Below are 22796 nucleotides of genomic sequence, written 5' to 3'. Positions count from 1 at the left end.
TGATCACCCCCCTCCCATTATTGTACATTACCACTGCCCTATAATGGGGAGACAATGCAGACCCCCATACCACCCTTTTCATGCTCTCTCATTGGCTCCAAACCCAGCTCTAGCCCCTCCCCCATTACATCATCCAGCAGAGTGTCAGTGAATGGGGTGAGGCTGGCTGATCCTGGGAGAGTAGTAGAAGGAGGGAGGGCTAAGCATCCCCCATATATATATATAGAGAGAGAGAAGTCCAGGGAGGGGGGAGCTGGCAGCCAGACACCATCACAGGAGTGCATAGGAGCGGATCAGGGAAAGGGATCCATCATCCACATCACATCGTCCGATCTTCCCTGTAATACCCACACACACTACAAACCATGCGGGAGATCGTGCACATCCAGGCTGGCCAGTGCGGCAACCAGATCGGAGCCAAGGTAATCCAATCATAGATTGTACATCGGCACGACCTGTCATCCCTTATCTATGTCCTCTGTCCCTACTACTCAGCATGACAGGGACATTCATCTGCCATCAATTATTCATTCTACACACAGCCGATCGCCCGTCAATGAGCCTCTGATTTCTTATTCAAGGTTTGACTTCTTGTAGAATGCAGGGCGATCTTCTATGTGCCATGTACTAAGAAGTGCCAAGCTTCTGCCAGGGAGAAGATCGCCCAGATCTATAGAGAACAATCTACTCCTTCCTATGAACAATAGGCATCCCCCTTCTCTGTTACATAGGATTATATGACATGACTGTGATTCTAATAATCAGGCTGATTCCTTATATACAATACTTACTGCGTACTGTATACAATAAACATCCCCATTCATCTCTGATACAGTCATAGATTATATGACATGGATCTCTGATTCTAATGATCAAACTGATCCATAACTGGGCACTGTATACAGCAGACTTCCCCATTCTTGTCTGATACATAGGATTACATGGCATGGATCTCTGATTCTAATGATCAGACTGATCCCATGTATAAAATACACACAGGGCACTGTATACAATAGACTTCCCTCTTCTTCTCTGATACATAGGATTACATGGCATGGATCTCTGATTCTAATGATCAGACTGATTCATAAAAAAAACACATACTGGGCACTGTATACAACAGACTTTCCCATTCTTCTCTGACACATAGGATTGCATGACTGATTCTAATGAATCCCTGAGTGATCACACAGATCCCTATAAAATACATACTGCGTAGTTCACTTCATCTCTGATACATAGAATTGCATGACTGGTTCTAATGAATCCCTGAGTGATCACACAGATCCCTATAAAATACATACTGCGTAGTCCATCTCTGATACATAGGCTTACATGACATGCCTGTCTGATTCAAATAATCAGACTGATCCCTTATATAAAATACTACACACACCCCTTCATCTCTGATACATAGGACTACATGACTGATTCTGATGAATCCCTGAGTGATCACACAGATCCGTATAAAATACATACTGCGTAGTCCATCTCTGATACATAGGATTACATGACATGCCTGTCTGATTCAAATAATCAGACTGATCCCTTATATAAAATACTGCACACACCCCTTCATCTCTGATACATAGGACTACATGACTGATTCTAATGAATCCCTGAGTGATCACACAGATCCCTATAAAATACATACTGCGTAGTCCATCTCTGATACATAGGATTACATGACATGCCTGTCTGATTCAAATAATCAGACTGATCCCTTATATAAAATACTGCACACACCCCTTCATCTCTGATACATAGGACTACATGACTGATTCTAATGAATCCCTGAGTGATCACACACATCCCTATAAAATACATACTGCGTAGTCCACTTCATCTCTGATACATAGGATTACATGACATGCCTGTCTGATTCTAATAATCAGACTGATCCCTTATATAAAACACATACTGGGCACTGTATACAATAGACTTCCCCATTCTTCTCTGATACATAGGATTACATGACGACTGTCTAATTCTAATGATCAGACTGATCCCTTATATAAAATACTGCACACACCCCTTCATCTCTGATACATAGGACTACATGACTGATTTTAATGATTCCCTGAGTGATCACACAGATCCCTATAAAATACATACTGCGTAGTCCACTTCATCTCTGATACATAGGATTAGATGACATGACTGTATTATTCTAAAAATCAGACTGATCCCTTATATAACATACATACTGTGCACTGTATACGACAGACTTCCCCATTCTTTTGATACATAGGATTACATGACATGGATCTCTATTTCTAATGAACCCCTGATCACACACATCCCTATAAAATACATACTGCGAACTCTGCTTCATCTCTGATACATAGGATTACATAACATGACTGTCTGATTCTAATAATCAGACTGATCACTTATATAAAATACATACTGGGCACTGTATATGATAGACTTCCCCCTTCTTCCCTGATACATAGGATTATATGGCATGGATCTCTGATTCTAATGAATCCCTGATTACACACATCCCTATAAAATACATACTAGACACATAGGATTACATGGCGTGAATCTCTGATTCTAATGAACCCCTGACCACACACATCCCTATAAAATACACACTAGACACATAGGATTACATGGTGTGAATCTCTGATTCTAATGAACCCCTGATCAGACTGACCCCCTGTATAAAACACATACCGGGGCACTGTATACAATAGACTTTCCCCTTCTTCTCTGATACATAGGATTACATGGCGTGAATCTCTGATTCGAAAGAACCCCTGGTCACACACATCCAGTGTATGCTGCCCATACTGGATCAGTAAAGCTGATTTTGAAACTCGGTGTGTTGGGATGTAAGGAAACAAGGTGACAACCCTACAAAATAGCCTAGTTACCTAGTAGTAGGTGGTCACAGTCATCTGGACTTCTTCTGTAGTAAGCTTGAGGAAGATACTTTAAAAGGTGACCATAAACTAGTAGAATGTTGGTGGAATTTTTCATTTTAGGAACATTCCTTTCATTTTCTTCTCACTAGTGGCTTCAAATCAACATTTGTGTTTGACTATGGCAATGAGAGAATTCAAAGGAGCAGGATGGGATTTTCTTTTTCAAACCAATGTCTAACAGTGAATGTGGTTTACTTTAAGAAAAGTCCATTCACTTCTAAATGTACCGTTAAAGGCCTAGGTTGAAGTACTTTCCAAAAACATGAGTCATTGAATGTATTGAGAAAATTTTACAAATGTTCATTGGAAAATCGAATGTAGGCCAGTTTAGGAGGTGAAAAAGTCTTCAGCATTGCAGAATAAGTCTTCTTGAATGGGACTGACTACTAATAGCTATTTTATTGGGTGATTCTATACCTAATGCATGGTCTGTAAAACATTATATGTTTTATATTATGTTTATATATTATGTATTATTTTTAAGATTTTACGTGATGGACAGTACTGCCTTTTTATCTCTGTTTTTGTATTGTTGAATGTGTAAACTTGCTAAATATTATTGATAAATACAGTCAGATCTATACACTGAACTATGACTTTATTTAGGTACTGGATGAATACCCAATATTCAGACATTAGGGTTGTATTGAGGGTGGTGAGACGCTGGGTGGGGTCCTCCTCTTACAGCCACCTTCATCACTTGCTATGGGGGAGGTGTGTCAGGTCTTTGTGTGCTTCCATGGATCGCCTTTTGTGCAAGGCATGGAAATGAGTCTTTTCACACGGTGTCGTCTTGCCAACCGAATTCATGGATTGTGGCTGTTAAGTCGCCCAATTCTGTATGTGGCTTCTTGCTCTGAAAGTGATTTTTCTCTGGTCAAAATGTAGACAAAAATGTATTTAAAAAATGTTTAATAAGATTAACAATAACTGTATCTGAAATGTATATTAAAGTAGCTGATGGTAAAAGCTCCTAAAAGAATAAATCTGTGCAGTGTACATCAATTTGTATGATGCGTAGTATACTGTATGTACTATGTGCAGCTAGGTGGCTCTGGTAGCTGCAGACAACTGCTTTGGGTGTGGTAAACCCAATCTGCTAGTTACAATTTATATCATTCATTTATTTATTTCTGCTTTCCTTGTTAAAAATATATGTAAATATTTAAAATATAAATGTATACTGTTTCCTTTATATCTTTACTAGTGTGATCATTTGTATGAACATGTTTATATATATATTTTTTAACTTCTAAAATGTGTGCATTAGCTAATTATATATTAATTTATATTTATTTAATAAATATATATAGTTTACATAATATATTATTTTCTTGATCAAATTAGAACTTTTTCTGCAGTTTATCAATTACATTTATTATTGTATTTTTAGTCCATTTAATATATCCAATTTTATTTCTACATACATTTCTAGACTGCACATTTTATAGTCAAATGATTATTATTTATTTATTTTTTAGTTCTGGGAAGTTATCAGTGATGAACATGGTATTGATCCCACCGGTAGTTACCATGGCGACAGTGACCTGCAACTGGAAAGAATCAATGTATATTACAATGAAGCCACTGGTAATCTTCATTCTCTCATTTATATTGATAATTAGCAAGTAATAGACAGATACAATTATGTCAAATATTATTAGGCAGGGTGTGTCTGCAAAATGTTAGGCTAATTTTGTTACATAGTAATATAATTATATTTCCTTCATTCAGGAAATAAATATGTACCACGTGCAATCCTTGTGGATCTGGAACCCGGAACAATGGACTCTGTAAGATCAGGGCCGTTTGGACAGATATTTAGACCGGACAACTTTGTATTTGGTAGGTATTTAACACTAGGCAAATCAACACATGCTCTTAAACAGGTATTATGGGAACCAACTTCGTTAATGAACACTAGGATCATGGAAAATCATACAGCAATTCTGAATTTTTACTTATTGTTCCTAACACATCCAGATAATCTGTGCAACATACTTTTTCAAGTAGTAATATATCTGGGCCAGCGTGGAGATCAGTGGCACTTCCCTCTAAAGCTGGATACACACTATACAACTTTTGTTGTTAGATTTCATTTAGATTTACCTTCAACTATGTAGTGCAAGGGCCTGTCGGATTGCATACAAATTGAAAGTGTTTAGATTTGACCCCATATTATATGGTTTTGGTAAATCTAAAGGAAAAAAATCTAAAGACAATTGTATAGTGTGTATGGCCCATTAGTAGTCAAAAGCGAATTATGAATGCAATGGGATTTTTAGGGTACCAGAAAGAACCATATGTAACATCTTCAATACAATAAAATACAAAAATGTATTCCAAAAATACCTTAAAAAGACATAAGTAATTTCAAACAAAGTTTCATCAACTTTGTATTTTATTGAATATGTGACATATGGTCCTTTCTGGCATCTTAAAAATCCCATTGCATTCACAATTCGATTTAACATGTTTGTTCAATTAGCATTCATTAATAAATAAAATAATTCATAAAAAAAAATGATTTTTTTGTTCTACTTCTTGATCAACCTAAAACAACATCACTCATTCCTCTGTTATGAAAGTGGCTGTATGACATAACATTGAAAATCATGTATTACATTATTCATATTGCTTGCAGACTGTATGTAAACCCTAAATCTATATGTTTGGCATCATACTTCACTGTACAGGCGGTCCCCGGGTTACAAACATCCGACTTATAAATGACTTACAAATGGAGAGAGACAACAGAAAGTGAGAGGAAATCTAGCCCTAGGAAGGGAAATTCACTCCTGTAAGAATTCTCATGGGAAAAAGGTGTCTCCACTAAAGCTTTATCACTAATCCTAGTTTCCACAACAACGCAAACATTTCAAAATCCAGTTGTCATAGGGACATAAAGTGAGATGAAATCTTCTGAACAGGGGCACAGGCAGAAAAACAAATGGTACAGGGGTGCCAACTAGAGATCGACCGCTTATCGGCAATACCGATATATCGGGGGCCGATATGCACTTTCCCCGATATATCGGAATCGGCCCCTGAGGTTACCGATATTGCAGATATTTAGGGAAAGTGCTTGTACCGTGCTGATGCCTGCAGCTAGAGGCATCACCTCGGTACCGGTATCCATAGCTGACGGTCGGCAGACTTGTAATGACAACCGATGCGGCTGAGAAGCTGCTTGGCTGTCATTACAAGGAGCGGGAGGGGACATTCCCCCCCCCCCCCCACAGCCTTCCGTGGCTTGCTTCCTACCTTCGCTGCCGAAGAGAAGACCTGGGTCTACATGTAAAATCCAGGTACACGGCGCCGAATTAAAAAAACTGACAGCATTCAAAACATCCAAACTTGGCGTTTTGAATGCTTTTCGGTGCCGAGGAGGGGTTTGGGGTCTTTTAGACCCCCCAGATCCCTCCACAAGGAGTACCTTTAAGAAAATAAAAAATACATTTTTTTTACATGTCCGAAAATATCGGCAGATATCGGCCGATACTGATATCCGATGACCAAAATATCGGTATCAGCATTAAAAAACAATATAGGTCGATCACTAGTGTTAACCCTTCCCAATGCTATCCAAAAAAATTAAAAATTATTATTTCGGCTGGAGCTAAACTTAAAAAATGTACCTGTTCCGAGTTACAAACAAATTCAACTTAACAACAAACATACAAACTCTATCTTGTTTGTAATCCAGGGACCACCTGTATACAGTTTTCTTGAAATAATTTCTTGTGAAACTGCTGCAAGGTTTCTTATTTGGAGATTCTGCCAGTAACAGCGCTTCCTCAGGGGTCAAGTCCTGGGAAAAAAAAGTGTGGGGAACGCACCCAAGATTCCCAGCCCCACCTTAAAATAAAAAATGTGTGTGAGAGTGTGTATATATATATATATATATATATATATATATATATACATACAGTATCTCACTAAAGTGAGTACACCCCTCACTCTTTTGTAAATATTTTATTATATCTTTTCATTTGACAACACTGAATAAATGACACTTTGCTACAATGTAAAGTAGTGAGTGTACAGCTTGTATAACAGTGTAAATTTGCTGTCCCCTCAAAATATCTAAACACACAGCCATTAATGTCTAAACTGGTGGCAACAAAAGTTGGGGCCCAATTTGGACATTGTTACTTAGGGGTGTACTCACTTTTGTTGCCAGCGGTTTAGACATTAATGGCTGTGTGTTGATTTATTTTGAGGGGATTTTACACTGTTACACAAGCTGTACACACACTACCTTACATTGTAGAAAAGTTTCTTCAGTGTTGTCACATGAAAAGATATAATATATATATATATATATATATATATATATATATATATATATATATATAAGTTATGTACTCCTTTTTTAACACATAAAGTGCAACATCGACTCCAGTACAACCAGTCTGCCGATAGATGGATTGAAATTTGTCCAGTTCCTGCTGAACTGGCCTAATTTCAATCAGTCTGTGGCCTGCCATATAAATAAATGAAGTAAAAGAGGAATGGAGAGAGAGAGAAAGAAAGAGGGAGAGAGAAAGAGAGAGAAAATAGGAGGGATAGAGAGAGAGAGAGAGAGAGAGAGAACGAAAAGAGGGATGGAGAGAGAGAGATAAAAAATAAGAGGGATAAGGAGAGAGAGAGCAAGAAAGAGGGATAGAGGGAGAGAGAAAGTAACAGGGATGGAGGGAGAGAGAGAAAAAGAAATAGGGATGGAGGGAGGGAGAGAGTGAAAGAGAAAAAAAGAGGGATGGAGGGAGAGAGAAAGAGAAAAAAGAAGGATGGAGGGAGAGAAAGAGAGAAAAAAAGAGGAAGGGAGAGAGAGAGAAAGAAAGAGGGATGAGGGAGAGAGAGAGATAGAGAAATAAATAGTGATGGAGGAATAGACAGAGCGAAAGAAAGAAAGAGGGATGGAGGGAGAGAGAGAGAGGAAAAAAAGAGGGTTGGAGGGAGAGACAGAGAGAGAGAGAAAGAGGGAGAGATAAGAATGGAGGGCAGAGAAAGAAAGAGAGAAAGAGGGATGGAGGAAGACAGAAAAAAAGGAGGGATGGGGAGAGAAAGAAAGAAAAAGAACGAAAGAGGGAGGGAGGGAGGGAGAAAGAGGGATGGAGGGGCAGAGAAAGAAAGTGGGATGGGGAGAGAAAGAAAGAAATAGGGATGGAGGGAGAGAGAAAGAAAGAGAGAATGAGGGATGGAGGGAGAAAGAGAAATAAAGAGGGATGGAGAGAGAGGGAGGAAGGGATGGAGGGAGAGAGACAGATAAGAGGGATGGATAGAGAGAGAAGGAAAGAAAAAAGAGAGAACGAGAAAGACAGAAAGAAATAGAGAGAAAGAAGGATGGAGAGAGACAGATAGAAAGAGAGAGGAAAGAAAGAAGGATGGAGGGAGAGAGAAATAGAAAAAAGGGGGATGGAGGGAGAGAGGAAGAGAAAGAAAGAGGGAAGGAGGGAGGGGAGAGAGAAAAAAAGATAAAGAGGGATGAAAAGAGAGGGAAAGAAAGAGGAATGGAGAGAAAGAGAGAGAGAGAATGAACGTGGGATGGAGGGGGAGAGAGAGAGAGAGACACACACACAGACAGAAAGAGAGATGGAGGGAGAGAGAGCGAGAAAAAGAAAGACAGAAAGAGAGATGGAGGGGGAGAGAGAGAGAGATAGGGATTGAGGGAGAGAGAGAAAGAAAGAAAGAGGGATGGAGAGAGAGAAAGAAAGAAAGAGGGATGGAGAGAGAGAAAGAAAGGGGGGGTGGGAGAGAGAAAGGAAGAGGGATGGAGGGAGAGAGAAAGAAAGAGGGATGAAGGGAGAGAGAACGAAAGAGGGATGGGGAGAGAAAGAAAGAAAGAGAAAAAAGAGAAAGAGAGGCAGAAATAGTGAGAAAGAAGGATGAAGGGTGAGAGAAAGAAAAAAAGTGGGATGGAGAGAGACAGAAAGAGGGATAGAGGAAGAGAGAGAAAGAAAGAGGGATGGAGAGAGAGAGAGAGAGAGAGAGAAAGAAAAAGGGGCGAGGAAAGAAAGAAAAAAAGAGAAAGACAGGAAGAAATAGGGAGAAAGAAGGATGGAGGGAGGGAGAGAGAGAGAAAGAGAGAAAGAAGGATGGGGAGAGAAAGAAAGAGGGATGGAGGAAGAGAGAAAGAAAGAGGGATGGAGGAAGAGAGAAAGAAAGAGGGATGGAGGAAGAGAGAAAGAAAGAGGTGAGGGAGGGAGGGAGAAAGAAAAATAAATAGGGATGGAGGGAGAGAGAGAAAAAAAAGATGGATGGAGGGAGAGAGGGGGATGGAGGGAGAGGGAAAGAAAGATAAATAAAGAGGGATGGAGGGAGAGAGAGAGAGAAAGAGAAAATAAGAGGGATTGAAAGAGAGAAAGAAAGAGGGGTGGAGAGAGAGAGAGCGAAAGAAAGAAAAAAGTGGGATGGAGGGAGAGAGAGAGGGATGGAGGGAGAGAGAAAGATAAAAAAGAGGGATAGAGGGAGAGAAAGAAAGGGAGGGAGGGAGTGAGAAAGAAAGAGAACAAGAGGGATGGAGGGAGAGAAAGAGAGAGAGATAAAAAGAAAGACAGAAAGAAATAGGGAGAGAGAACAAAGGAGTGGGAGAGGGATAGAGGATTGGAGTGAGAGAGAAAGAGGGATGGAGAGAGAGAAAGAAAGAGGGATGGGGAGAGAGATAAAGAAAGATAGAAAGACAGAAAGAAGGATGGAAGGAGAGCGAGAGGGATGGAGGGACAGAGAAAGAAAGAGAGGAAGAAAGAAAGAGTGAAGGAGGGAGAGAAAGAAAGAGGAAAAGGGATGGAGGGAAAAAGAAAGAGGAAAAAAAGAGGGATAGAGGGAGAAAGAGAGAGAAAGAAAGAAAGAAAGAAAGAAAGAAAGAAAGAAAGAAAGAAAGAAAGAGAGAAAGAGGTATTGAGGGAGAGAGAAAGAAAGAGGGATGGAGGGAGAAAGAAAGAGGCAGGGAGGAAGGAAGAAAGGCATTTTTAGCACCTTTCAATTACTGTTGGGTCATAACACACTTTCTCCTTCCTCACCTTAATCAGTTTGCAGAGCAGCTCCATGCCACAACACCACAGGAAGCCCACGGAAAGTAATGGACAGTGGACTGTGCATCCATTGACTGTGAGGCAACAGAAGGCGGTGTAGCCTGCCTCTTGCTACCTCCTCAGCCAATAGGTAGCTAACTCCAAGTTGAGCCAGCTTACTATGTGGGCGGGCTGGGATGAAACCTTTGCAGGCTCAGAGTTTAGGAGCAACTAGAATACAAAGCCTGACTGCGGCGTAGACCTCATGGTAGCCGACTTATGCAAAAATTGGCTGTCCTCTGGCCCAGTCTGCCCTTGCCAGTCCTGCAGGACGCGGCTGCTACTTGGAACAGCATTCCTGCTGTGGAAAAAGTACATGTGTTCCTGCAGGACTCAAGCCCTGCACTTCCTGATGAAGCCTCTGCCTCTCAATTGGCAGCAGTGTTGTCAGCCTACTTTACACCCTGTTTCAGCTGGCATTTTGGGCTGTCATATTAGGTCTGTATGAGACATGCACAGAACTGATGGGGAGCCCTATGGCCAACTGAAGTAACATGCATGGCAAGCAGCGCTACTAATTGTGAAGCGGTAGCTTAACATTATCATCCTAAAACAGGGAGTGTTGCTACTGGTAAAATAACCAGATAAGAAACTTTGTACATTTACAAAAAAAAAAAAAAATGCTTACCTCCATACTCCAGCATTAGTCTAATGCTGCAGCTGTTCCACGCTGGCTCTAAGACCAAGAATTGAATGATCACATTACCACTCAGTTCTCGGTCAGCTCTGAACAGAGAGCTTGGGCTCAGTCACTGCTCTCTGCTCTGTCCCTCCAGCGGTCCCTAGAGCACTGGGGTGGGGAGATGGGGGTCTGGAGCAGCTTGCTCCAGCTCTCAGCTACACACCGAGAGGCTGAGCCAGCTGCCGATCAGGCATCTGGGTGGATCCCAACAATAGGGTCGAGATCCTTCCAGAACCTAAAGTGGCTCTGTGAAATGCGAGGGCTTGACAAGAAAGATGTATTGTGCTATGTGGGCTGTCTGATGCCCGCCTTGAAGGTATTAAGCAAAATGTGGAGCACATAGCATGCCGCCCACTGTGCAGTTGTGGGTGTGGCAAAAATGTAAGCAAGGTCGAGAGGGTACTACAGTGTATGGCAGTGGTCGCCAACCTTTTGGACCTCACAGACCAGTAAACTCACAATTTTGAATCCTGCAGACAACTAACAAGAATTTTACATACCTTATACATACAATGTTCCTGCTGTCTGCCCCTCTCCCCCTGGATCACACTGCTGCCTTATACGCACAATGCTCTGTCTCCCCCCCCCCCCCACCCCACACTCTGCATCACACTGCTGCCTTATACAGACTCATCATTGATTCTCATCTCCTTATCCAGCTCTGTGCTCTTCCCTCAGTCTGTGATCAGCCATTGCCATTGAAAGTCCCCTCCTTCTTCACCTCCCGCTCTCTGCACTACTCCCGGCACCTCCCTCTGGGTTCACAGGAACTGGAACTACAGAGGAGGCATGAAGTATCAATGCACGCTGACAGTATTGATTGTCAGCGCTCATTGAGATCAACACTTGAAACAACATTGGGCAGTATACATCCGCCACAATGTTGATTTGCGGTAGAATCCCTGGGGACTACCAAAAGTTTCTCGTGGACCATCAGTGGTCCATGGACCACTGGTTAGCGACTGTTGGTGTATGGTATGTTTTGTTCCAGCTTTCCCCTTTCCTCTGCTATTGTTTAGACAAAATAAGAACTGCAGGTAAACTGAAGATATTGTGGCAACAAAATAATCCCAATTGTTGATGTCAGTCCCATTGTTGGTGTCAGTGCCAACAATGATAATCCCCAGCACAGGTCAAGGCAAGCAATAGCGCCAAGCAAGTGTGATGGCCAACAATTGTAACCCCCAACAATACCCCACAGGATATGTCAGGGCAAGCAATAGCCCCCAGCACAACCTTAACACCCACCACAAAAATAATAACCCCCAGAACAGTAGGGGAGAGAGAAAGTGTGTGAAAGTGTGTGTGTGTGTGTGTGTGGGGGGGGGGGTGGTGGTATTGTCAGGGTCATGCTTAGGAAGACAAGCCGGGACTGGGAGTAGGAATCTGAAGAAGAGTCCCCACATAGCCTTTCAAAGACTTCTAGTGTGGCGACCAGTTTTCCAAATAGTCCAAGAAAAAAGCACCATGTTCTAGCCACTCACAGCTATGGTGTGATATATAGGGGGAAGGCAAGGAACATAACATCCAAAACATTTTACACCATGCCTGCATTTTGTAGCCAGTAAGATGGACCAACGTGACTATGCAAAAATTGCCATACCTGGAATTCAGCTTTAATTATTTTATTAAATTGGGCAAATATACAGAAGCACAAAAACTCAAAGTCAAGAAAGCTAAATTGACAAGGGATGTGAGAATGTTCACATAATATGATTATTGCATATCTACTGTATGGTAGATTTTGGTATTTCCTTTTTAATCTGACTTTTCAAATCCTCAGGTACAAAAAGAAAATGCTTTCTGAACCAAATGGACATGACACATAACATTCAATATTTTCTTTTCAGGGCAGAGTGGTGCTGGAAATAACTGGGCCAAGGGTCATTACACAGAAGGTGCTGAGTTGGTGGATTCAGTCCTAGATGTGGTGAGGAAAGAGTCTGAAAGCTGCGATTGCCTACAGGGATTTCAGCTGACCCACTCCCTGGGTGGTGGCACTGGCTCTGGCATGGGTACACTACTTATCAGCAAAATTAGAGAAGAATACCCAGACAGGATCATGAATACATTTAGCGTGATGCCTTCACCCAAAGTCTCAGACACTGTAGTTGAACCATATAATGCCACCCTTTCTGTACACCAGTTGGTGGAAAACACAGATGAAACCTATTGCATAGACAATGAAGCTCTCTATGATATCTGCTTCCGCACTTTAAAACTAACTACACCAACTTACGGTGACCTCAATCATCTGGTATCTGCTACAATGAGTGGGGTAACAACCTGCCTTCGTTTCCCAGGCCAGCTGAATGCAGATTTACGAAAACTGGCTGTTAACATGGTGCCTTTCCCACGACTGCACTTTTTTATGCCCGGATTTGCTCCATTAACTAGCCGTGGCAGTCAGCAATACCGTGCCCTGACAGTGCCGGAACTAACCCAGCAAATGTTCGATTCCAAGAACATGATGGCAGCTTGTGATCCCCGACATGGACGCTACCTCACCGTTGCCGCTATTTTCCGTGGAAGAATGTCCATGAAGGAGGTCGACGAGCAGATGCTTAATGTCCAAAATAAAAACAGTAGCTACTTTGTTGAATGGATTCCCAACAATGTGAAGACCGCAGTTTGTGACATTCCACCGCGAGGCCTCAAAATGTCTGCCACATTTATCGGCAACAGCACCGCCATTCAAGAGCTGTTCAAGAGAATCTCTGAGCAGTTCACAGCTATGTTCCGCCGCAAAGCCTTCTTGCATTGGTACACTGGGGAAGGAATGGATGAGATGGAATTCACTGAAGCTGAAAGCAACATGAATGACTTGGTGTCAGAGTACCAACAGTACCAAGATGCCACCGCTGATGAACAAGGAGAATTCGAAGAGGAAGAAGGAGAGGATGAAGCCTAATGAAAACAAGTTCTTTTTAGAAAATACAGGCACATTTTATGAGATAGCCAGTCTGTCTACCCCCATTTATGTCCAAGCATGCCAATTTCCTGTGATGAAAAATGTTGGATTCAGTTTTTTTTACCTTAACAATGTCAAAAAATAACAGTTGTTCTTCTAGACTCTTCTAATCCATAAGGAAGCTGAAACTATGTTTAGGAGGCTGTAGAAGTGATTTTGAGCGCTCTTAGATGTTGTTGTGCACTGGATGGGAGCATAAAAAGAATCTGTCTGCTCTGTGTTGCCTGGTTTTATTTGTCTACATGCTGCTATAAGTGCTTACTACTGTACATTCACTTAGGAATTTGGGGTTTACTAATAATTGAACTATTTAAGAAAATCAATATAATACATTTTACAGACATGTATAGCCAGAATTCTGCAATTGGGTGTTTAGGAACATATAAATACATGTTGGTTAGAGTTGAAGGGTCAAAAAAGGGGGCAGAGTATTGAGAAAGTAGACATGGTTCAGTCTAGTTATAGAAAGACTGGGATGCAGTTAAAGACAGATATAAAAGTCACTAATGAATAAAGCTCTGTATTAATACATTCCTAAATATATATTTTTTTTACTCAAGCAATATAAGTACCTGAATTTGCCAGCCTCTTGCAGTCATTGTACTTCAGAGCTCAGAATGGGAGAAGCAGCACAAGAAGCCAATCAAGTATGCTTAACCAGTTCAACCTTTCACCCCCTTCCTGCCCAGGCTAAGTTTCAACTTTCAGCGCTGTCACACTTTGAATGACAATTGCGCAGTCATGCTACACTGTACCCATATGAATTTTTTTATCATTTCTTTTACACAAATAGAGCTTTCTTTTGGTGGTATTTAACCACTTGCCGACCGCCGCAAGTACATATACTGCAGCGGTCAGCCCCCCCTGGGCAAAGTGACGTATCGACACGTCACTCACCCGCGAGCCAATAGGGGGCGATCCCCGCGCGAGTGACCGACGGCTCCGATGTCCGCCGGCCATTCGCGATCTCCCGCTGGAGAGGGAGAAAGGAAGGCAGCTAATGTAAACAAAGCCGCCTGTCATTCTCCCTGGTGTAACAGCAGAGATCATACGATCCTGCTATGTAGGATCGTATGTCTCTGTGGTTACAGCAAAAGCCACACCCCTTTACAGTTAGAAGCACGCCCCTAGGGACACACTTAACCCCTCGATCACCCATAGTGTTAACCCCTTCCCTGCCATTGTCATTATTACAGTAACAGTGCATATGTATAGCACTGATTACTGTAGTAATGTCACTGGTACCCCCAAAAGTGTCAAAAATGTCAGTCAAGGGTCCGATCTGTCCGCCCCAATGTCGCAGTCCCGCAAAAGAAATCACTGCCATTACTAGTTGAAAAAAATAAATAAATAAAAATTACAAAAATCTTTTCCGTAGTTAGTAAAAGCAATAACTTTTGCGCAAACCAATCAAAATACGCTTATTGCGATTTTTTTCACCAAAAATATGTAGTAGAAAACAAATTGGCCTAAAACGTTAAAAAATTTTGATTTTTACATTTTTTTTGGGGGGGGGGGGGGGGATTTCATATAAAAAAAATGTGAAAAATATTGTTATTTTTGCAAAATTGTCGCTCTTTTTTTGTTTATAGCGCAAAAAGTAAAAATCGCACAGGTGATCAAATACCACCAAAAGAAATCTCTGTTTGTGGGGGAAAAAAAAGGTCGTCAATTTCATTTGGGTACAGTGTCGCACGACTGCGCAATTGTCCGTTAAATTCACTGACTGGCAGCACTATGGGCATTGATTGTGGGCACTGTTTTTTTACTTTACTGTAATCAGGGCACTGATGATCAGTGCCCTGTTTACCTGCCCTAGACTCTCCTTTGAGGAGGAGCCACTGATCAGCTCTATTCGCCACACACTCTGACAGATTGTTAAACGGCAATTCCTTATTTACATGTGACTGGCTGTGATTGGACACATCCAATCACATGGGTAAAGAGCCAAGTCATTGGCTCTTTACCAAGATCGAGGTCACACCATGTCCTAGGAACTCGTGGGCCCCCCGTGGGCACGCGAGAGCGGCTGTTCTGGGGCCCCATCATGTGACGTCATCCCAGTACGAGAGACACACTGCTCCGCCGTCATTTGACGGTGGGCGGGCGGCAAGTGGTTAAAGTATAACTAAAGGCAGTTTTTTTTTTGGTTTTGGATAGCTTTTGGATTCATTGTTGTTCGTGCCCCCTTTAAGGAGATTCACCCTCTCTATTTGTCCTGTTTACCGTTATTATTGAAAGTAAAAGAAAATCCCAAATTTTTGGTTGTCCCCAGAAAAGTAATAGAGGGAAAATCTTCCCATTGGGACACTAGTTCTGGTGACCTGGGGGTTCCCAAGGAATTGGTTTGATTTGTAGGGATTTCCTCTCACTTCCTGTTTGGCTATGCAACAGGAAGTGAAGGGAAATCTCTGCAATGGGACAGAGATGGCGAAAAAAAATCTGACAGAGGTTATAACCCTCACTTGCTCTATACAAAATGAACAAAAAAGTTTTGTCTATAGTTCTACTTTAAGTACAAGGGGCATTCTGATAAAAGGATAGAGCATGATAGCAAGATGAATTTATCAGTTTGCTGTATCTCATTTCACTGTACAGTCACATGGTGAGAGTGGGTATGAGATCTGCAAGTGTTACTGATCAGAATAAAATCAGGTTGGCTGGTAAAACAGCTCCCTTTGATGTATTTCATCAGTGTATTTAGCGGTTTGCCTGGAATTCCACTTTACAGTTAATCAAAAGTGGGAATTGAAATCCTGATATTAAAACACTTAGAGTAATTTATATCATGAGTGTTGCACAAATAAGTTTGTCACGACCCATACTATCACAAGGGATGTTGTTCATCCCTTCAGACAGCAATAAAATAGATTTTTAAAAAAAAAATAAAGATACAGTGTTTAAAGCACCCTAAAGCACTTAGTACTTGATCCGACACATCCGGATCTGGGGCACCACAGACTCGGTCTACGCCAGCACCCGCCGATTGTTTAGTACACAGGCAGAACGGCGATCTGCCTATGTAAACAAGGCAGATCGCCGCTGTGTCACTAGGGAAAGCATTGATCCTGTGCTCCTGCAAAGCACCTCCACCACAGTACACAAGCACTGGCTAGGAACACATTTAACCCTTTGATTGCCCGTGCATATTTTTTAGCACTGATCACTGTATTAGTGTCACTGGTCTCCAAAAAGTGCCAGTTAGTGTCCAATTTGTCAGTCGCAATATCGCAGTCCCACTATAAGTCACTGATTGGCGCCGTTACTAGTAAAAAAAACTTGTGGGGAAAATAATTACATAATTTTTTGGGTACAGGGACGCACGACCACACACTTGTCAGTTAAAGTAATGCGGAGCCGTAGTGGAAAATATGGCCTGGTCATGAAGGGGAAAGGGGGGGGTAAATCTTCTGGTAAATCTGTGCTTTACCCATGCTGAAAAACCAAAAGGTTCACTGTAATGCAGACTTCCCCAGATGCATACAGTGCATCCGGAAAGTATTCACTTTTTACACATTTTGTTATATTACAACCTTATTCCAAAATGAATTAAATTCATTATTTTTCTCAACGTTTTACAAACAATACCGCATAATGACAACATGAAAGAAGTTTGTTTGAAATCTTTGCAAATTTATTAAAAATAAAACATTGAAAAAAATCACATGTACATAACAGGGCCGGACTGGCGTACCGGGATAGCGGGAAATTTCCCAGTAGGCTGCCTGCCCTGGGGCCGCTTTGGACTGTGGCCAGCTGCTGCGGTGCCCAGGACCAATCCTGGGCGGCGGGGGGGGTGGCCGGGTGCACAGAAGAGCGGGACGGTGCTCCGTGATCTGAGACAGAGGGGAGGAGCGTCAAAGTCCTTGTTTTAGGAGGACTGCAGGGGCGGGATCATTTCTACCATATGCCTCCCCACTGGACCTCCTATCCAGCCTGGCGCTAGCTGTATTCACAAGTAGTCATCTGTTCCTAGGACCGCCTCCCAGCTCCGCCCCCCGACTCCGGCCGGCTTCAACTCCCGCTTCTTGTTGTCTCACAGCTGTTCCTGCCAGCTGCCACTGGGTCAGGTAGGAGAAATGCTCCCTGCCCCTAGGCCGCTCAAGTAGAGCATAGTACCAAACACAATCTCTGCCACAGCAGAGTGTCAGGAAATACACTGCCTGCAAGTATAGTGTTCCAGGTGTCCAACTGACTGTTACTCTGCTCCCCCCGCCCCATACTGCCCCCCTCCCCCCATACTCTCCTCCATTGTCCCCCTCCCATCATGCTGCCCCCCCATACTGTCCCCCTATACTGCTCTCCACTGCCCCCCTCCCAGCCACCCCCCTCACCACCACCACCGCAGCCACCGATCCCACCCCCCTCATCACCACCGATCCCACCCCCCTCACCACCACCACCACCACCGCAGCCACCCCCCTCACCACCACCGATCCCACCCCCCTCACCACCACCGCAGCCACCCCCCTCACCACCACCGATCCCACCCCCCTCACCACCACCACAGCCACCCCCCTCACCACCACCGATCCCACCCCCCTCACCACCACCGCAGCCACCCCCCTCACCACCACCGATCCCACCCCCCTCACCACCACCACCACCGCAGCCACCCCCCTCACCACCACCGATCCCACCCCCCCCACCACCACCGCAGCCACCCCCCTCACCACCACCGATCCCACCCCCCTCACCACCACCACCACCGCAGCCACCCCCCTCACCACCACCGATCCCACCCCCCTCATCACCACCACCGCAGCCACCGATCCCACCCCCCTCACCACCACCACCGCAGCCACCCCCCTCACCACCACCGATCCCACCCCCCTCATCACCACCACCGTAGCCACCGATCCCACCCCCCTCACCACCACCACCGCAGCCACCCCCCTCACCACCACCGCAGCCACCCCCTTTACCACCACTGATCCCACCCCCCCTCATCACCACCACCACAGCCACCGATCCTACCCCCCTCACCACCACCGATCCCACCCCCCTCACCACCACCACCACCGCAGCCACCCCCCTCACCACCACCGATCCCACCCCCCTCACCACCACCGCTGCCAGACTTTGATTGTTTTTTATTCTGGTGATATATCACCATCACAATAAGTGGACTGTTCTTGATAATTGCTCCACTTTTAACTGGAATTTGCTCTTATGTACAGTATTTATGTATCTATCTATATACATATATATAAAACCCTATGTGATTTCATATCTGTCTTATCTACATATAATACACGCTTAACATGTGCTTTAAAATGCATGGTTTTCCCTTTTATGAACAGGAAAATAATGGCGTTATGCTGTTGGGCCGGTATAATAATGCTATGGGGCTGGTATGAAATTATTTCCAGGGCTGGTTTTTATTCCCAGTCCGGCCCTGGTACATAACTATTCACAGCCTTTGCTCAATACTTTGTTGAAGCACCTTTGGCACCAATTACAGCTTTAAGGCTCCATGTACACGGGACGCTGGAAATGGCCGTTTAGGAGCAGTTGGGCGTTTTTTTCAGAAGCCCCTGAACCCATCTACATTTTATCTTATCTGTCCATGTACACCAGGTTGTTTACAGTCATTTGCAGGCAGTTGCGTTCAGGGACTTTTTTTAGAACGCAATTATTTGCGTTCGAACGTGTGTTTCCCGGCGTTTCAAACGCACAAACGCGTCCGAACGCGTCCGAACGCGTCTGAACGCGATGACCTGCGTTTAGCGTTCGCGTTTTTCCATTTTAAAGGGGAATAATCTTTTTGACCTCTAGGAACGCTTCTAAACGCAAACGCCCGCAAACGCCGCTAAACGCCCGCTAAACGCGGGTACAAACGCGACCGAACGGACGTTTCAAACGTCCTAAAAATTCCAGCATTCAAAGGGACTTTTAACAACGTCCCGTGTACATGGAGCCTTAGTCTTTTTGAGTATGATCCTACAAGCTTGACACACCTATTTTTGGGCAGCTTCTACCATTCTTCTTTGCAGGACTTCTCAGATGCTAAATTGGGTTTAAGTCTGGGCTCTGGCTGGGCCACTAAAGGACATTCATGGAGTTGTCCTGTAGCCACTCCTTTGTTATCTTGGCTGTGTGCTTAAAGTCGTTATCCTGTTGGAAGATGAACCTTCGCCCCAGTCTGAGGTCCAGAGTGCTCTAGAGCAGGTTTTCATCAAGGATGTCTCTGTACATTGCTGCATTCATCTTTACCCTGATCCTGGCTACTCTCCCAGTTCTTGACGCTAAAAACATCCCCACAGCATAATGCTGCCACCACCATGCTTCACTGTAGGGATGTTATTGGCCAGGTGATGAGCGGAGCCTAGTTTCTTCCAGACATGACGCTTGCCATTCAGAAAGAGTTCAATCTTTGTTTCATCAGACCAGAGAATTTTGTTTCTTATGGTCTGAGAGTCTATCAGGTGCAAGTTCTCCTGTCTCCACAGAGAGTCGCTGGAGCTCTGGCAGAGTGACCATCGAGTTCTTGGTCACCTCCCTGACTAAAGTCCTTCTCCCATGATCTCTCAGTTTGGCCGGACGACCCACTCTAGGAAGAGTCCCGGTGGCTCAAAACTTCTTCCATTTAGAGATATTGGAGGCCACTGTGCTCATTAGGACCTTCAATGCTGCAGAAATGTTTCTGTACCCTTCCCCTGATCTGTGCCTTGACAAAATCCTGTCTGGGAGGTCTACAGACAACTCCTTGGACTTCCTGGCTTGGTTTGTGCTCTGACATGCACTGGTAACTGTGGGGCCTTATATAGACAGGTGTGTGCCTTTTCAAATCACGTACAATCAACTGAATTTACCACAGGTGGACTCCAATCAAGTTGTAGAAACATTTCGGGGGTGTGGCTTGGTCCCGATCCAAGATGGCTGCTTAGCTCCGGGCTCCTGCACTTGACGGCCTGATCTTTTCTGACTGCTGCCCAAAATCTCCCCTTCTCTGCTACCCGACCATGGGGAGTACTTCCCGGAGCTCCTCGGCTACCCGATCCCGGTCACCGCGGGAACCGGAGACTCAGATTGGCCGACATATCCCTGAAATCTTCCGCTCCCAGGCTAGAGACGCTCAGCGGCCTACTCCCTCTCCTTCCAGCCTGCCTCGCTCCCGCTCACCGAGTAGGACCCCCCCGGGAGATGGCGCCTCATCGTCTGAAGCGATTATGCCCAAATCAGCGGCTGCCCTGTCGTTTGCGGACTTACAGATGGTGGCCATGGACATTAAGCTGGACATTAAAGCTACCTTCTCTGCGGCCATAGCGGAACTCCGGAGCGACTTCCAGGCTATGGCAATGCGTGTGGAAGAAGTGGAATCCACTACTGCCCGCCATGATGCCTCGCTATGTCACGTCCAACAAGTCACAGAATCCCATGCAGCCCTCCTAAGGGATTTGAATCGACATGTGGAGGATCTGGACAACAGGGGTCGGCGAAAGAACTTGCGGGTGCGTGGCATCCCTGAGAGTGTGGAACACCAGAATCTTCCGCAGGCTGTGGTGGCCATTTGCAATGATCTACTGGGCAGACCTCCTGAAACACCTGTCGTCCTGGAGCGGATCCACCGTGCCCTGCGCCCTCGGGGCAGGGACAATGATCCGCCTAGAGACGTGGTCTGCTGCCTGGCAAACTTCCAGGTGAAGGAGGACGTTTTGAGGAATGCCAGAGTCCGCCAGCACCTCACATATAATGGCGCCGAAATCAAGATGTTTCAGGACCTCTCTAACATCACTTTACAGAGACGGAGAGAACTGCGCCCCCTGCTGGATGAGCTTCGCTCTAGAGCTATAATCTATCGCTGGAAGTTCCCCTTTGGTCTTTCGGCCACTTCCCAGGGCCGCACCGCTCTTCTCCGGGTTCCAGAGGACCTGGAACATTTCTGCTCCACATTGGCCATCCCCTATATCCACTTACCAGACTGGTACAGTGAATTCCGCCTCTCGCCTCTTCAGCGTGACGCTCCGATGGAGGGCGTACAACCGGCGGGCAACTTCAACTATGGCAGCAGCAGACGTAGAGCTCACCCGCCTTCTTCTCCACCGGCTGAGGGCGCTGGTCTACCCCGCAACGGCAGTCCGACGGCGTCCCCTGACCACCGCCGAGCACGATGTACGCCCTAAATGATGCAGTTTCTCTGGCGTGAGTACCGGTTGTCCCCTGTGACGGTTTGTCCCGAGTTCTGAGTTTTTTCCGGACACGATCTGCCTGCTCAGTGTGTATCCCCATCACCTACTCACCATAACTACTACCCTTCTTTGGCCTGGACAATGGGATGTTGCTGTGTTCGAGGGGGCCCCCTGTCAGCTTGTTTCCCTCCGGACGCTATGCTGTGCCGTAACCCGTTGGTCCCTGCACTGTCTGTTTAGGTCACTTCACCTGCTGATCCGTGGATGCCTTGCTCCCTTGGATGCCCGACCTCCCCCCGCACTGCCTTTTGCTTTCCTGCTGTTGTGGATGATGCTGTGGAGGTGGCTGCCCTCCCCCCCCCCCCTCCGCCGAACTCTGTCCCCGCTCACGGTGTTGTGCTTCACCGAACCTCCTGCTATCCGGACGTGTTGTCTCACCCCTTGCCACTGGCAACTCCGCTTCCAGTCTAACTCTCCGCCTACTTGGACCCTCCTGGTCGCTACTGATTTCCAACACCGCTGACTTTCCTTATGGGTGCTGCTGACTGTGTGTGTCTAAGAAAGTCCTGCTCTCTTGCGGTCAATACTGTGTCGTGCACTGAGGGATGCGAGCTGTGTTCTGCATTGTCATGCCGGCTGGCTCCTTCGGTGTGTGACCCCCTATCTGACGGCCTTATCGTATGAGAATGTTTTGAGGGGACTGTCTTCTTCTGTTGCGGTTGGGGGAACGGGGTTGGGGGGTGGTGGCGGTTTTTGGGGGGGGGATTGGGTATCTCGGGCTGTGGTTTCCTTATTGCTGCCTTTAATCCACTGTATACTTTGCCTCTCTGCGCCCCGGCCTTTCCCTTGGTGGTACGGGAGATTCCGCCACCTGGGGGTTGCTGGGGGGCAGACTGGCTCTGTGGGGATTTTCTCGCTAGCTCCTTGGAGGAATCTCCTTTTGTGACTAGATAATTGGGGCATGTATGCTGTTTTCATGGTTCTATGCACACTAACGATCTTCTC

At 44.8% G+C, this 22796-nt stretch overlaps 1 protein-coding gene across 1 annotated transcript; it reads left to right on the top strand.

Moving 5' to 3' along the window:
- The first annotated feature begins 234 nt into the window (after positions 1–234).
- LOC309556097 (tubulin beta-2B chain) lies at positions 235–13877 on the top strand. The gene is made up of 4 exons (XM_082258419.1): positions 235–422; positions 4415–4523; positions 4668–4778; positions 12539–13877. The coding sequence occupies exons 1-4, from the start codon at positions 366–368 to the stop codon at positions 13597–13599; spliced, it is 1338 nt and encodes a 445-aa protein (XP_082114545.1). The 5' UTR covers positions 235–365; the 3' UTR covers positions 13600–13877.
- Positions 13878–22796: the final 8919 nt, after the last annotated feature.

Source organism: Pelophylax lessonae (assembly GCF_965119305.1).
Source record: "Pelophylax lessonae genome assembly, chromosome: 5".
NCBI lineage: Eukaryota > Metazoa > Chordata > Amphibia > Anura > Ranidae > Pelophylax > Pelophylax lessonae.
Note: the sequence above shows the minus strand (reverse complement) of the source record. Positions and strands in the feature narration are given on the sequence as shown.

Bases quoted from the DNA above. Each gene is read 5' to 3' on its own strand.
- LOC309556097 (XM_082258419.1), top strand. From the start codon at position 366: ATGCGGGAGATCGTGCACATCCAGGCTGGCCAGTGCGGCAACCAGATC. The intron at 423-4,414 runs GTAATCCAATCA...TTTATTTTTTAG, and splicing joins GCAACCAGATCGGAGCCAAG to TTCTGGGAAGTTATCAGTGA. The intron at 4,779-12,538 runs GTAGGTATTTAA...TTTTCTTTTCAG, and splicing joins ACCGGACAACTTTGTATTTG to GGCAGAGTGGTGCTGGAAAT.